Source organism: Orbicella franksi, chromosome 3 (genome assembly GCF_964199315.1).
Source record: "Orbicella franksi chromosome 3, jaOrbFran1.1, whole genome shotgun sequence".
Classification (NCBI taxonomy): domain Eukaryota; kingdom Metazoa; phylum Cnidaria; class Anthozoa; order Scleractinia; family Merulinidae; genus Orbicella; species Orbicella franksi.
The window spans coordinates 18,764,191-18,780,271 of NC_138147.1; the positions used below are offsets into that span (position 1 = coordinate 18,764,191).

Sequence of the window (16,081 nt, forward strand, 5' to 3'; positions counted from 1 at the left end):
TAGCTGCGCCCGCAGTACGAGAGAATCGAGCGGTAGCTTGTAGCGTTACACTTTCGTCCTGCGTGGCAGACATGTCTAACACCTTTGGCCCAACTGTATGTGTTGTTGTTTCTTCCAATGAAAATGCGTTGTGATCGTGTCTTCTGAGATTATTTTACTAGGGGACGGGACGGTGTTTGCAGGTGAAAGCTATCGATTGTGATTTTTATCGTGAGGGTGTTTTGTCTGATCTTTCTGCATGTTCCGAAACACATTTACAGCTGCCTTTGAAGCTTAATATTGTTGGTAAGAAGCTCTGTGAAGTGTGGTGTATTGTATTATGTTGTTTGTTGTAATGGAGTGAGTAATTAATGGCTCAAGTTTACGAAGCCATTTCGACATGTTCATCAGCAATCTAAGTATTGTTGGTCGCGTTGCTTTCAAGCGGCACGAACTAAGGTGGCACTAGTTTATATAGTCCACACTGTTGTGTTTTGCATTTTGCAATTACGATCTGCCTCCGTCACGGGCATAACGAAACGCTGTCATGCCGACAGAGCAAATTTTCACTCAGCTTATTACCACCTTGTATCGCCAAATGCCACCAAATATACAGCTTAGTTGGATGAAAAATCCTATAGAGCAAAGCAAAAACAGTAGTTTCGAAATAAACTGCAGGATTACAAGGATTGAAATTGGTTACAGTTCAAGAAATTTGAGTTTAGTTTAATGTCAAGAAATCAAGTTCACCATTCTTGTGACAGTTTGAACTTTCGAGCCTTTATTTTGTCTGATATTTCTTTGCATCTATCAGTATTGACAATGATTTCTACAGCTTGAAGTAATCTCCTGGGCTCAATCATGAAAACAAATGTACGATACATTTCCCTGAATGTTCCCTACCAAGCACCAGTCTCTAAAAATAAATTAAAATAGGTCACCATGCTTGCAAAATAGATATGATGTGCCAGTCTACCCTATTTTGCCAGTTCTTATAAATAGTACTATTCATTTATTTTATCACTCCACATTACATTTTGCGGTGGCGGGAAGGTACAGTTTTTTTGATGAACTTTGATAGGCATAGATGACGTTTTGAGCATAAGGAACAACATAATAAACAACTTATGCAAAAGAATCTAAAATAATCCAAATGACATACAATCAAAGCGTTCCTCAAGTTGTTGGATTTTAAGGTCTTAATTTGTGTCCACGAGTAATGATTTTGTTTTGGATGCTATTGAATAAGTGCAAAATTCTGAACTTGATGGGTTTGCAATATAGTGCTAAGCAATCACCAGTAAATGTCAGGGTTGTTTGTCCTTCTTTTCTTCTTTTCCTCTGTTGTTGACTGGCTTCCTTTACGCTGTTTGTTATGAAGCAATGTTTTGTAGACACCCAGTGTATACAGTCATCATGTGAGGCTGCTTTAAGAAGTGCTTGCCTAGGTTTCCTTTTCTATGCAGTCCAATTAGTACATAATAGGGATACATGCCAATGCCTTGTCATGTCTTCATGAGATGGCATTGCCATTATCTCTTTGTGCCAGCTCTTGTGTGAGGAACATTGGTATTCTTGTTATCTTGTGGAGAATTTATTCATGTTTTTGGATACTTGGGTTTTTTGTTCTTTTAATGTGTAAAAACAATTAAAGAAGGGGAAAACAGTTTGTTTATCTTCTTGTATTTTTATTCTCAAGGATGTCTTTTATCACTTGGTAAATATGATGTAGTTCTCACCAGCCAAACTTTGCCACTAGAGATTCAGTTTGTTCTGTTTGGTTTCATTGTCAGTTGAAATAGACTTTAAAAACCTAGGTCTTGATAAGATAGTCATACTCTTACAGTTGTTTCTGATTGAATTTTGTTGTCTTTTAAATTTCCCTTTACTGAGGAACAGCTTTTAATCTACAAGGCTGTATGCTATTTTAAAACGGTCAGTCTAACTTAAAATATAATTGCATTTGTGGGATTTTGTGTTTAATAATAATGCTTTGAATTTCTGTTTTTGCAGTAATGCATGATCATGGGTTGAATGAGGGAAAACATACACAAACCAAAGAAAGTCTTAGTAGAGAAAGGACTAGGGATGGTGAGCATCAGCCCTTACTATTATATGTATCAGTTGCCATGTGTTGATAACTTTTTTAGAGTTGTGTCTTGCCAAAATAATTCATTTTTTTGTTACCTCTACCTAATGGGTCTTAATCGTAATGGCCGCACTTTTTCAAGAATTTTAGGGCTTATGTCCTTATATTATGCTTCAATATCTGGTTAGCTTATGAGTTTTTTCTTGTACACTAAGTACTCCAGCAATACTAAGAAGAACATTGCAAACCAAATGTGTTAGAGAAAGCCAACTTACAGTTTTGGCTATTATTTTTCAAAACACATCTTCTTCGAACCTGGATAAATTAGCCAGTTTCTAATTTTTAATTCCTTTTCATCCCTGCTACAGTATGAAGGCTTAAAATTTAGCACAGGGAGTGTTTAGTAGATGGAGTTTCAAAATCTTAAGGAAGAAGTGATCCTACAGTACCACTTTGATGCATAGCTTAATATCCTTGTGTATCCATTAAACTAGTCAACAACCCATAGAACAAAATAATTTTGTTTTTAAAATTGAGATAAAATAAAATCCTCAACTTAAAGGTAGTTTGGGAGGTTCTGTGGTATATTATAGGTTAAGGTATACATGTAGATGTATGGCAGTGATACAAGCAATTTTTGCTGCATGTTACACAGAAGATAGTTGCATATCATATGTAGTTACTTAAGCATTTTTCACAGTGTACATATTTTTTCTATTCTTTGTTGTGACTCTTATTTAAAACCCCAAAAGCTGTGAACAAGACAGTTTGTAGGAAGTTGAGCTTTCTGTGTTAGCAAATAACAACCTTAACTTTTGAAATGCCATTTACAAAGTAACCAACAGCACTTTAATGAGAAAACTGGTAAACCATACATGTAAAATTGCCCCTACTGTATTCTACATGATTGTATACTTACAGCCTGCAAAGCACTCACTTTCTTTCCTGCAATGGTTTGGGGCACAACAAACATAACTGAATTAAGAGAGGTTGAGGAGTCGAGGAGGCAGAGCAAAGAAAACTTTTGCTTGCCACAAAGCTTTTAGAATGAGCTTGACAGCTATTAATGTTGGACACTAACTTTCTTGCTAATATGCCCTTTGGGTAACTAGTTCTGTTTTTGTTGGTTCCCCTTGTGTCTTTTTAGTTGCCTACCTAGTAGACTTTTGTTGCCCATTAGCACTCATGAGAAAATTTCAGCTTGCAGAAATGCTCAACTTTATTTTATAAACTTACCTTCTTCTTTTGGTGTTGCAACAGTGATTCATTAGGTGATTAATCAGTCATAGAGCACATCCCTCACAAGATTTTAAACATCCATGGACTGTGCCCACACATTTTGATGAGACTCCACTTTTCAGACAAATAGACCCAGTGAAGTGCTTTTACTGGTCAAATACGATGAACCAACTGTCATGAATGAAAACATAATTCATGCCCTGAAGCACATCATTAGCATTAATATTATTGTTATTGTTTTTTTGTCATCGTTGTTGTTGTTTTTATTATTGCCATTTTTATTTATTATTATTGTTATTATTAATAATTGTCTTTTTAACTATGTATTAAGGAGCTGCAAAAAGATGGCTCGATCAGCCTGTACCTGTAGTACCCATTTTGTATTTGTTATCATAGAACAACAAAACTCTTTCTCTGCCTCACCAGAGATCAGTCAGGGGGTAGCTTACAATCCTGACAACAGTGCCCCATTTCTTTTTGAGTCACAACAGTAAAACTTGTAGCCAAAATATTGCTGTACCGTGCAATTTGTGCGGAAAGACTTTGACACAAAAGTTATTTCCAAATAGTGTTGCAAAATGCATCTTTGAAAATTCAAGGAGGTTGTCAAGCATTTTATAGTGTTTTGAGTTCTAGGGATTAGTGCTTTTTATGGCTCGCACAATCACTAATCGACTAGCCACTTTGATTTAGCAAGCTTTGGGGCAAGCTTCTTACAAAATTTGGGCTCGTGGCTTGTTTCAGAAATGAGAGTCAATTATGTAGAACTTTCAGTGAATGATAGAGTTGAGTTTACATGTCTTTGACCATAATACTTCTGAACTTTTGCTCAAGTGATTTCCCCAAAACTTGGGCATGGTTTTTATTAAGTCAAAATAAGTTGGTTCCAGAAAAAAATAGTGAGTAAAAGTATGCCTGCCCAGCAAAAGCTTTTTACTGGTAGTGTTGTTGTTCAAAAAATGGGGTCCAGTCAAACACCAGTAAGAATAAAAATATTATCCCCAGTAAATGGAATTGAGTAACATTATCACCGAGTGAAAGACAAAATATTTCCCAAAATTTCTTAGCCAACACTTCAAAGCCCCAAACTTTGACATGGGTGAGTGTGCCCAGAATAACTGCAGAGCCATCTTAAGTAATGATGAAATGGAATCAATAGAATAACCATGATAAGAATGGTGTTATCCTTTTGATACAATATTAATAACAAACAGTGGGGCTTGACTTTTCAAAATTACAGAAAAACTCAAATTGCATCCAGGGCCAGCAGATCACAGTTTTCATGTAATATACATTTAAATAGAAAGGAAGTGTTAGCCAAATTAACTTTAACTAAAAATAACAGACACATTTTAAATATAAAGTGGTTTGCTATTAAACAGTTAAAAAAGTTCCTTTATATTGCTATATGTGAAAACATAAAAAATGAAAAGGTTTTGTCAAACACAACTTGATACACCACCACCACCACCCACATATGGTACTCTCCCATGTAGATGTGGACGGAAAACAACTTGTTTTCACTCTAAGAGGAATTGGAGTTTGCAAGCCCTGACAGCAAGCCCTGACAGTTGTTCAGATTGTTTTCTTTGGAGTTAGTGACAATAAATTGATTAACACCGAATTAATTAAGAGAGCACTCAACAAGCAAATTGATGGCATTTTGTTGGGTTCTTCATTAGGCCATTGTTTTTTTTATCATGACAGAACTCAAAAGTGATATTGTTCATAAAATGCTTGGCAGTGGCCTTATGTATGACTAGTTTTATTGACGTTATTTTGAAGATATGCTGTTGATGGACAAACCAAATAAATCTGATATGTTTTACGGTCAACAAATTTGAAGATGGCATGGTCCATTTCCTGGACATTTCCCTGAAAAGAACATCCATTGACATTTATAGGAAGCACACAAACACTGGACAGAATAAACATTGGCCTCACAAAATTGCTTGGGTTAGAGCCTTGTTGCACCAGGCTTCTCGTATATGTGAAATAAAACGTTCCTGTTTGGGAATGGCTTTCCTAAATCTGTGGCTTCTAATCTTGTGAGGTGTTTCAGACACAGTAGCTCAGAACCTAGAACATCTTATCCCAATAACAACAAGACTATGAGTTTTAAGGATTTTAAATTCTAATGTGGGTTTTGGGACTGGCACTACTGGGTAAGTTTTGCTAGCCTAATGATATAATTTTTGAAGCAGATGGGAGCTCCTCTGGGGGCCTGTCCAGGAATCCCCATCAATGTCCCAGACCAAAAATGACATGTTCTTCATTACTTCATCTCATACAGGAAGTAAGTGATGTCTGAACAGTTTTCATTGAAGTGCCTTGAAACCAGAACCAGAGTATTACATGTAACAATATTACAAACAACGCAACAAAGAAAGTACAGGATGCAAGACAGAGGACAGTGATGCAAACCCAAATGCAAGTTAATTTTGAAACCAAATTAAAAATTGCTATACAGAATGAGACGGGTAACTGCAATCACAACTGGTGATTTGCTATTTGCGTGAAAAATTAGCAGACATTAAGTTGAAGGAAGTGAGTTTATAGAGAAGTCCATTTCCATCATGTTAATCAAAAACTGGTTTTCTTATTTAGGTATAGAAAGGCAGTATGCATAATTATTTATAATTTTAATTACAGCAATATTACTGTTGTACTCTGGAGGCGCAGTGACCTCATGGTTAGTGCGCTCGTCACTGGATCGAGCGGTCCGGGTTCGAGCCCTGGCCAGGGACACTGTGTTGTGTTCTTGGGCAAGGCTCTTTACTCTCACAGTGCCTCTCTCCACCCAGGTGTATAAATGGGTACCAGCGAATTTAGTGCTGGGGTAACCCTGTGATGAACTAGCATCCCATCCAGGGGGGAGTAGAAATACTCCTAGTTGCTTCATGCTAAGGAAACCAGGATAAGCTCCGGCCTGGTGGGCCACTTGGCTTGTATGCAGACTTTACCACCCTTACCCCTGCTGTACTTTAGATTATAATTCCAAAGCTCTTTTTAAAATCTGATTACAGTTTCATTAGGTAGTTTGGTGCTTTGGGCCCAAAACAGCAGCCTGAAAACGGTCCCTGTAAGTTGACAAGCCCTTGTGTAGCCAGGAAGTTTCAAGAAATGGGTCCCTTCACAGAAAGTGTCAGTTTTCCACAATATTGTCGTGTCCATTAATGAAGTAAATCATTTTCCATATTTTTAATAGCCTGGCCAAACCATACCTGGAGGCATTAGATGATAAGATCGATGAGGAGGAAGGAGAGTTAGAAGAAGACGAAGAAGAAGAAGAAGGATAAGAGGATCAAGAAGAACAAGAGGAAGGGCAAGAAGAACAAGACAGTGATGATGAAGACCTCTACAGAAAGTTAATAGAGGATGAGAATAATCAGTATTTATTTTGTAGATTTTTTAAATTTTTATCAGTATTTCTTTCACAGATGAATTAATAAGTAATAATTAAGTAAATAGAGGATGAGTCTGAAATTGTTTTGATTGTTCTACATTTACAACAGCTTATTCAAATTAGCCCAAGCTCAAAGGCTGAAGAAAATATGTCATCACTTTTTTTTACTAAATGAACCACAAATCACTGGGTTGTCTGTGAATAGTTTTGTTGGATCTAGATTTAAGGGACAAAAGAGTGACAGAACTTTTCATCTTTGTTTTAAGAACCCAGTCACAGTTGTGCATGACTAACTGTGGCCATCCTCCTTGGTTTAAATAAGCTAATCAAAATGCATGAACTAGGTACGGTGAAAATATCAAGCATCATGTAACCTGTTGATCAGTCGACAACTCCACCTCTCACATTTCTTTTCATAATTTTGGATTTGCCAGGTTTGAATGGAAGCCATAAGAAAGTTGTTGAAAACATGTCAAAAAATGATGAAAAAAATTATTTTGGTGGCCTGTTTTAGAAGTGCACCACTGTAAATGCAATGATAAGTATTACATTAGTATGTCCAAAAGGCATTTACCTGTCAAAAATAGAATTTCTCAAACTAATTCTAACTTTGGTTATTTTACCTTTGTAACAATACAAATCTCAAGATTATAGTGGTTTTACAACACGGGCTAAAAACAGGCCCTAAAATATATTTTTCGAAAATGTTTGGATAAAGCAAAGGTTTGTATCATCCGTGAGCATTGTAGATAATTCAAGCCAATTAATTCAAGGTCACAAGTCAGATTGTTTTGGTTCGCCTGTGTGTAGAAAGATCTATAAGATTCCAGTTGATAGTGATAATTGTAATCATACCTGCTCATGAAAACACCAGTTGTATAATTCCAGTCTAGCCATAAATAAAAAAAAAAAAATTTGTAATCTTCTTTGTCATAACTGAATTATATTATTGAACCAGTATGAGGTCCGTGTTGGTAAAACATTGGTCGAGTTCTTCACCTTGCAATGTTATGGCGAGATCCATAGACTTGTAAAAAAAAAAAGAAATACCCATACTGAAAACCAGCAATTCTCCCGGGCTCCCGCCCCCCTGTCCCCCTCCCCCCCCCCCCCCACAAGTAATGATTAAGGCGCGAAGGAGCAAAAACGCGCCATTTTGGCACCATTGAAATGGGGGGAGGGGTGGTCCAGATGTTCCATTTATTTTGTCCAAGATTGCAATCTTACACAGAATAAAATGGAACAATTACCCCCCTTCCCCCACAAAGCAATGATGAAGGCGCGAAGGAGCAAAAACGCGACATTTTGGCATCATTGAAATGGGGGTAGGGGTGGTCCAGATGTTCCATTTAGTATGTCCAAGATTTTAGCAGTTCAGTCTAGCAGTTCATGGTGGCCGTAAATTAAAGTAACCGAAATATCTGGCATTGCATTTGCTTTAAAAACGAAAAGGGATTAATCTAGAGCACCGACATATTGAAATAAATACTTCTACTAATGTAACGACTGTTCAATCAGCAGAAACGTAAAAACAAATAACTCATCTCTTGATCTACGCGACAGCCTTCTCGGACCGCCATTTTAAGGTCACTAATTAAACCCGAAAACTTGGAAATTGAAACTTCAAAAAAATGAAATTACGAATACTTGTCTAGCTACAACGTTCGTTCTAAACTGTCAAGTTCTTAGCTGTTTATTTTCAATCATACATAACCTCGACCTAGTTGCTAAAGAAATTACACGACAAGGATGGAGTTGTTACCAAAATCCTGAAAATAAAGTCTGTCTGTTCGCTGTTAAAACAGACGCTATTCCAAATTTAGCTCTCAGTTGCTGACACTTTTATGTGGGCTATGTGGAAGATCTTTGGCATAGCATGATTTCAAAACGTGCGTCGCACTGGCACTAGCTCGTAGTATTTGGCAATCTGGGCAATTATTGTTCGTTGTTGCTCAATTTTAGATCCACGATTTAATTTCCATGAACAAATAGCAAATGGCGCCAAAAAGTTCACTAAAAACACTACAAACAGTTTGCGACCGAATTAGAGGCGAAGGTTTACTAAGTACTTTCAAAATTACCTATCGAGGCTTCCCTCAGATCTTTTCACCCGACTATAGAAAGAAGAAACAAAAGCGGCTGTTAATGTATCTATCGCACTATACGAACTGCATCTACCAATAGGCTGATTTAGCAAGAGAACGGGAACGTCACTTGACGACGGCGCGCGCAGTACAAATACCCAAATATGGTTAGATGACGACTGCAGGGCGCGCGGAATAATCTGGATTCTGTTCTAATTTGACCATATTTGGGTGTTTGTTCTGCGCGCGCCGTCGTCAAGTGACGTTGCCGTTCTCTTGCTAAATCAGCCTAATGTTAAGCCCGGACGGGTGGTGTGGGGGGTGAGGGATATGTGGTACTTTTGACTTCAATATTGCCTTCCCCAGGCCCAAGGGTGGGGAAGTTTGATTTTATTACGAGGAGGAATGGAACCAAATGACATTATTACATGTGTTCGTCTGTGCCGCCATCTTGAAATACTTTTCGCGGAATAACACGGACCGTTTTGGAGGTAAGCACTTGTTTTCGACGAATAAAACATCTACCTCTCACTATTCACTTTCAATATAAACTGATGGAATACCTGTCTTTGTGGGGATTTCGTGGATTTTTAAATTATATAGTCTCGTTTTTCGCCAAACAATCAAGCGTTGGAATTCTATTATTTTTCATCCATTGACAGCAAGGTATTATGCTTCTCTAAAATGAACGGACGCCTGCAGGGCATCAAGATCTGATTTTACTGATTTTTCGGGCCCTCCACTGAAGAGTGTGACCAAAATTTCTTCTGAAAAGTCATATTACCGACACATAATATGCCCGGGTTCCTACATTGATAGATGCATTTAATACCATTTCCTTTATAAAATAAATCAACAAATTTTAAAATATACTATGAAGGAAAGTAAAAAGAAATACACCAACGTATACACCTGGATTCCATTGCTTATGTATTTATTTTATTTTATTTTATTTTATTTTTGGCGACGGGTAAAAAGAAATATTAAAGTAAAAGTGCTAGAAATGATGAACCGAGTCCACTTATAGGCACGAGGTAGACCTTTTTCCTGTCCTTTGCAATTTCATTTCCTTTGTAGTTGTGACTTGTCTAAAGACGCATACAATTCTACAATTTCATTAAATACGTTAGTAAAACGTAACCTTCACAGAAAGAAAGATGTTTTACTTACGTTTGTAATTCGAAATAGTGAAACATTAATGTAGAGGACTCCCTTAACTGGAGTATAACTTGCTTTGCTCTTTTTTTTTTTTCATATATATACATGTATGATCACTAGATGAGCCTGATTAGCCAATCCTGAATTCAACTCAAGATCCTGTTCAAACGAGATTTCCAAACAATGATAAAATTCGGTAAACGGGTAAATTGTTTTAGGAGGGAGTAGCCCCATGCAGTACCCAGGGATAAAGATATTGAGCAGACGGCTTAATAGTTAGATTTGCAAGGCAAAAATTCCAATTTTGACCCATAAATATTGAAGCTGTCTTTTGTAACATAATACTGGAAGCCACAGGTTTGTCAAGCTTCAGTCCTGTACCTCTTGTTTGATATCGCTTAAAAAATCACAGATCCTGAAGCAGCTTTCATGCTGTTCAATTTTGACTGGTTTCATTTCGAATGAATGTGATCTTTGATGAATTTTGAAATATCCATTGCTTTCAAAAGGCTTCTCTCCTGTGTACATTCTGTTGTGTTGCCTTAGATTTGCTTTCCAGGTGAAACACTTGCCACAGTAATTGCACCTAAGAGGTGTTTTCCTAGTGTGTAATATCTCATGCTGCTTTAGATGACCAGCAGAACTAAAATACTTATCGCACTTGTTACATCTGAAGCGTTTCTCTAGCGTTTTGTGTCTTCGCTCATGCTGTTTTAAATTTCCTGAACGGGTAAACTGCTTGTCACAAAGGTTACATTTGTAGGGTTTCTCGCTTGAATGTATTAGTTTATGCTGCACGAGATTTCCTTCTCGACTAAAACGCTTGCCACATACGTTGCATTCAAACGCCTTCACCTCTGTGTGTAATATTTTATGTTGCTTTAGGGTATACGCATGACTGAACTTCTTGCCACACTGAGAACATTGGAACTGCTTCTCTTGCAGATGTGTTAATTTATGTTGCGTTAAAGTTCCTGGTTGACGAAATGATGTACCACACTGATTGCATTTAAAGGGCTTCTCTCCAGTGTGAATCCGTAGATGTTCGGTGAGAGTTACCTTCCGACTAAAACACTTGTCACATTGATTGCACCTGAAGGGCCTTTCTCCGGTATGAATCATCTCATGGAGCTTTAAGTTGCTTGCTTGACTGAAGCGCATGTCACACTGGCTGCATTGAAAAGGCTTCTCTCCAGTGTGTATCTTTTTATGCCGCTGTAAATTCCCAGAAAAAGTAAAGCACTTGCCACAGTGGTTACATTCAAAAGGCTTCTCTCCTGTATGCACTCTCTCATGGGCCCTGAGATTTGCCTCGAAGCTGAAACACTTGTCACAGGTCAGGCATTTCAACGGCTTTTCTGTTATATAAGCTGCTCTTCCCTCCGAGATGCTACCCGTTACCGCTTCAATTACATCCATCATCCTACTTATGCTTCCAGCTATTACAATGGGGTCCATTTTTGAGTCTGCAAAAAAAAAAAAAATCGTACATTTGAAAAGAATCATTGGCATAGTAGATTTCAAGCTGAAGTTGCTAAGTTCAAAGTACAAGATTTGAATGAAGTAAGGAAGTTATCACAGTTGTTCTTCAAGGGTTCAGGCGCAATGACTTAATGATGCAGTGTACCAAAGCGAATAAAAATCATAGAGTATTCTAGCCTCGAAAAAGCAATGGTGACGCTATAGAATTCTAGACCAATCGAAGCGCGCAGGCTATAAGTGATGTACAGTTGGCCTGGGTTGTTCAAAAGGTGGATAACGCTATCCACTAGATAAATCACTATCCAGCAGATATCGCGGTTTGTTTTGTTAACACTTATCCACTGGATAGCGCTTTATCCGGTAGATAGCGTTTTCCAGCCTTCGAACAACCGGGGCCTGCAGTCTTCAAGGATGAAGACGTGAACTATTCAAGTCTTATTCTGATACTGGAATCCAAGAGTATTCCGGCAAGGCGCACCGAGGTAAAACGTGACGTACACATGAAGTATTCAAGAGTGCTCAAGGATACAGATTGAAATTGAAAAATACGCGTTTTTTCCCTTTCCTTCCCCACGCACTTTTCCTACGCCGGCATGGCGGCGAATCTACTCGATCGCGAGCTAATACCGCTAATTGGTGAGCATGCGAAAAACGCTTGGGCGAATTTGGGTCCGACTAGTTTTTTTTATTTATTTATTTATTTATTTATTTATTTATTTTATTTTTTTTGCCCAGTGGTTTTAGGCGTGCACTGGCTCAGGAGGCCTGGATTTAAGCCGACCCTAATCCTCTTGAACTTACTTTGAATTTAGCAGGATTTAAGTTTAAGTGTTAATTTTGCATGCAAATTTAACTTAATAGAATTTTTTTTTCTAGCAAAACGAAAAAATCCCGTTCTGTTTGGTCAAAAGCACTTTCAGAAAGAGAATTCAATTTCCTGAAAGAAGACTCAGTCTGAAGAACTGGTATCTAATAACGAAAGTCCTGTTGGGAACGCTATGTCAATTTAGATCCGGTTCAGGATGAAGCTCCTTTCAAAATTGAAATTATCAAAATTATATATCTATTTCTTAACAGCATACAGTTGCAACTCGATTATGCTTAGGTCCCTCGGCTACGCCTTAAATTTTTAGCTCCTTAGTTACAACTATTATGAATTTTCAATTGCATTTTCGTGCCATATCACTATGGAATCAAGGCGAAACTTAAAGAACGCGTAATGGGAGCTTTGATTTTTTAAGCGTTGTGCGCGGTCTCTTTTCTTGTATGATATTTCTTGTTTATTGACAATTGATTAAAACATCAGGGTTTTTTTCTTTCATGTGCAATTTAGGATGGTTGAAAATTTTAACCAATCTCGAGAGATTTTTATGACAAAGAACATAACGGCCATGTGGGTGAAACAAACGAGGCAAGCTGATAACAAGCTGCCCCTTATTCGTTCCTCCGTTATTTGAAATTAAATATACTTGGCACCATTTGAGCTATTCCACTCGATTTTATCTAAAGGTGGATTTATACGCTACTTTCGGCTCGATTAGTTGTGATCTCATTCGTACAGGCCAAATTAATTGAACGCCACGATTTGTCAGCACAACTTCTTTGTTTTGCATATCACGTGAAGAAGAAGAAGAAAAAAAAAAAAGAACGAGAAAAATTGTCGGCGCAGTCGTTTTCTTTTGAAATTTAGGCTAAATCAGGCCTACAAATCGGAACTGAGTGTACAACTGAACTGGCCTTTAAAGCCTGTTTCTACTAGTGTAAAATATAAATGCATTTTTGGCCAAAGGTATAAAAATAGAATGAATAATAATCCAAAAAATATGAAACAAAAACTGACTTTACACGACGACATGATCGAAGGAGACCACGCATGCGAAAGGCATTAAGCTTTCCTCATTTCTGAGGAGTTACAAGCCACAAAAGAAATACGATTCAATCGTTAAAGAGCTTTGGAATATAAGCGCTTTTCATCATTTAACGAAAGATTGCGAATACAAAACTTGATATTTAAAACGAGCAAATGATGCGGTGAGTGTAGATTTAAATGCGAATGTAGTTCACTGTACTCTTCTACCTCAAACGATGTGGGTTTTTGAAATATATATTTTTTCTTACCTTTATCGAAGGAAAACAGTCAATTATTGGAGCTGGTAAGCTTTGAGGGCTTCAAACCTTTCAACACCGCAACTGTAATGACAACACTGGCGCCCAGTCTATATCTAGCGATTCGTATCTCAAAGTCGACTGGGTATCGCTTGTTGTGCCGTTACAAAGCTTCAAAGAAAGCAAAATGTCGGCTCTGTGTGAATGTTTTGTTGTAATAGAAGCAAGCGGAACTTGTAATTAAAAGAGCGGGTCGTATTCAAAGATATAACATTTCTCGCCCGACTAACAGGGCCTAGCAAAGAGTTGTCAAAATGTCAAACCTCAAATGAATAAATCGGTCACTAACAAAATATAAGCCTTTCTTTCCTTCAAAGACAGCTAGCTCATTCGTCTTTTGTCAAAAAGACCTGTTCAATTAAGTACATGTACAAAGAGCGTTTTTTATCTTTTGATGTCACAGACGCTTGTAAGATATATCAGTGGAGAAGCGTTTTATGAGTTTGGAACTAAATCCCCTCATTGAAATGTCGTGCTTCAACTTACCATTGCATACGATGTCATTTTATTCAAATTGGCCGATCATAAAATCGAAGCGCGGAATAGCAACCAGACATGAGCACATTCATTCACGGTATTAACACAAATACAAAAGAGGTTTTCTGCCCTTAATCCTTCGATTTCAGCGAAGTTGTTTTACTGTAATTGTAGTAGTTAGGAAGTGCTGTTTTATTCATGCCTACACGACCACATCAGCTGCGCAGTATAATTGTTCTACTGTGTTTAAATAAATAATAATTATAATAATAATTACATTTCTATAGCGCCAATCCAATAATTGCCCAAGGCGCATCACAAATAAAAATGAGTAAAAATAGCCAGCGTTTTGAAGATTAAAAAAGCCTGTGTTTAAAAATGTAAATTAAAATGTCTCAGGCAAATTATTATCGCGAGAAAAAAATCTTTTATTGTGTTTTCATGGAATGGTCTTCGCTGTTAAAGCTCTTGCATTAAAATAATTAATATATATATACTTTTTTTTTGCTTCAGAAAGTAATTTGTGCCTCATTTGAATACCACGTGTTATCATTTGATACCGCTTGTAGTTCAGTCAACGCGTGAACAGGCCAAATGCCCGTCAACAGGTCAAATGCCGTTAAGGTAACCGATTAAACCGGCTAGTTGCAAACGATTTCAAGGAAGGAAAATAATGGAGAAGTCTTTTGAAATAGTAGTTTAAATAATTTTTTTTTTGGTGCCGGTAATACGCCTTTAACTCGTCATATCCATTTTAAATGTTCTTGCCGTATCACCAAAACACTGCAAGGCTCGTAATATAAATTATTGTATAGACACTTGTGTTTTACTTAACAAAGTAAAAAAGCTTAAGCCGTGTATTACACTGTGGTAAAACACGCTGGGCATTTGAAAACACAAGGGAAATGTAGAAAACACGAGCCGCTGCGAGTGTTTTCTACATTTCTCGAGTGTTCTCAAATGTACGGAGTAAATGAAAACACGCTCTTTCTATGTTTTATACTCTGATGAAGCATGGGTTTTTGACCAATCAGAGCGCACGCAGGGTCCTATCAATATGGAAAATACACCACTCGTATCGACGACTTCACTGCTACCATGTTTGACCCTTAAACTATACTTAATTTGTTGGTGTATGATCGAAACATCTTCGAATCTTCCTCGAAAGTCTTAGGCAATCTTTGGAAATCTTCGTAAATCTTCGTAAAATGTTCGGAATCGTTCGTGTGCTTTAGGGCACTTTTTGAAGAATCTTCGGAAATCTTCGGAAAGTGATCGGAAAACATCGTTATCAGTATGTCAGGTATGTTTATACAATAAACAAACTAACCCATGGTTGCTTGTAGGTAAGGAATACGTGCATCTCTTCTCGTGTTCAACTTTATATTTCACGAGCGAGCAAAGCGAACGAGTGAGATATAGATGATATTACATGCCCGCGCGTGGATACATATTGTATCTTCGAGTGTTCAACTTGATATCTCACGAGTGAGGGCAGCGAACGAGTGAGATATCGAGTTGAACACGAGAAGATAAAATTCGTATCCACAAGCGGGCATGTAATATTCTGTTTATTATACAAACATGCTAATGACGAATTTTTTTTCGATTTTCCGAAGATTTCCGAACACTTTCCAACGATTTCCAAAGATTCTCCAAAAGTTGTCCGAAGGCCAGACAAACGTTTTCGAACATTTTCCAAAAATTTCCGAAGATTACTGAAGATTTCCGGAGATAACCGAAGATATCCAAGGAAGATCCGATGATGTTTCGATCACGCAGCAACACATCTAAGTTCAGTTTAAGCGATTATCATGTTAGTAACCATGGCGACACCAATATCCTCACACGTGAAAGATAAAAATAGTATCTTCACTGCACACGATGAAGATATGATTTTTTGGTAAAAGGAGAAATCTAGTATTTCACTAGTGTTAATATAATAAATGGATATATATATATATATATATATTATATCATATATTCAGAGAAATTCAGAGA

General features: G+C 37.3%; 1 protein-coding gene and 1 long non-coding RNA gene across 3 annotated transcripts; one reads left to right on the forward strand and one right to left on the reverse strand.

Moving 5' to 3' along the window:
• Positions 1-195: 195 nt before the first annotated feature.
• LOC145482655 (uncharacterized) lies at positions 196-7,760 on the forward strand. Of its 2 annotated transcripts, XR_014048789.1 has the most exons (3): positions 196-285; positions 1,993-5,737; positions 6,516-7,760. It is a non-coding gene; the product is annotated as an uncharacterized LOC145482655 (long non-coding RNA). The 2 variants fall into 2 exon arrangements; XR_014048788.1 differs by having other exon boundaries at positions 1,993-7,760.
• A 1,521-nt stretch (positions 7,761-9,281) lies between these two features.
• Positions 9,282-15,970, reverse strand: LOC145482610 (uncharacterized). The gene is made up of 2 exons (XM_081461215.1): positions 13,556-15,970; positions 9,282-11,421 (listed from the first exon to the last, which is right to left on the reverse strand). The coding sequence occupies exon 2, from the start codon at positions 11,411-11,413 to the stop codon at positions 10,325-10,327; it is 1,089 nt and encodes a 362-aa protein (XP_081317341.1). The 5' UTR covers positions 11,414-11,421; positions 13,556-15,970; the 3' UTR covers positions 9,282-10,324.
• Positions 15,971-16,081: the final 111 nt, after the last annotated feature.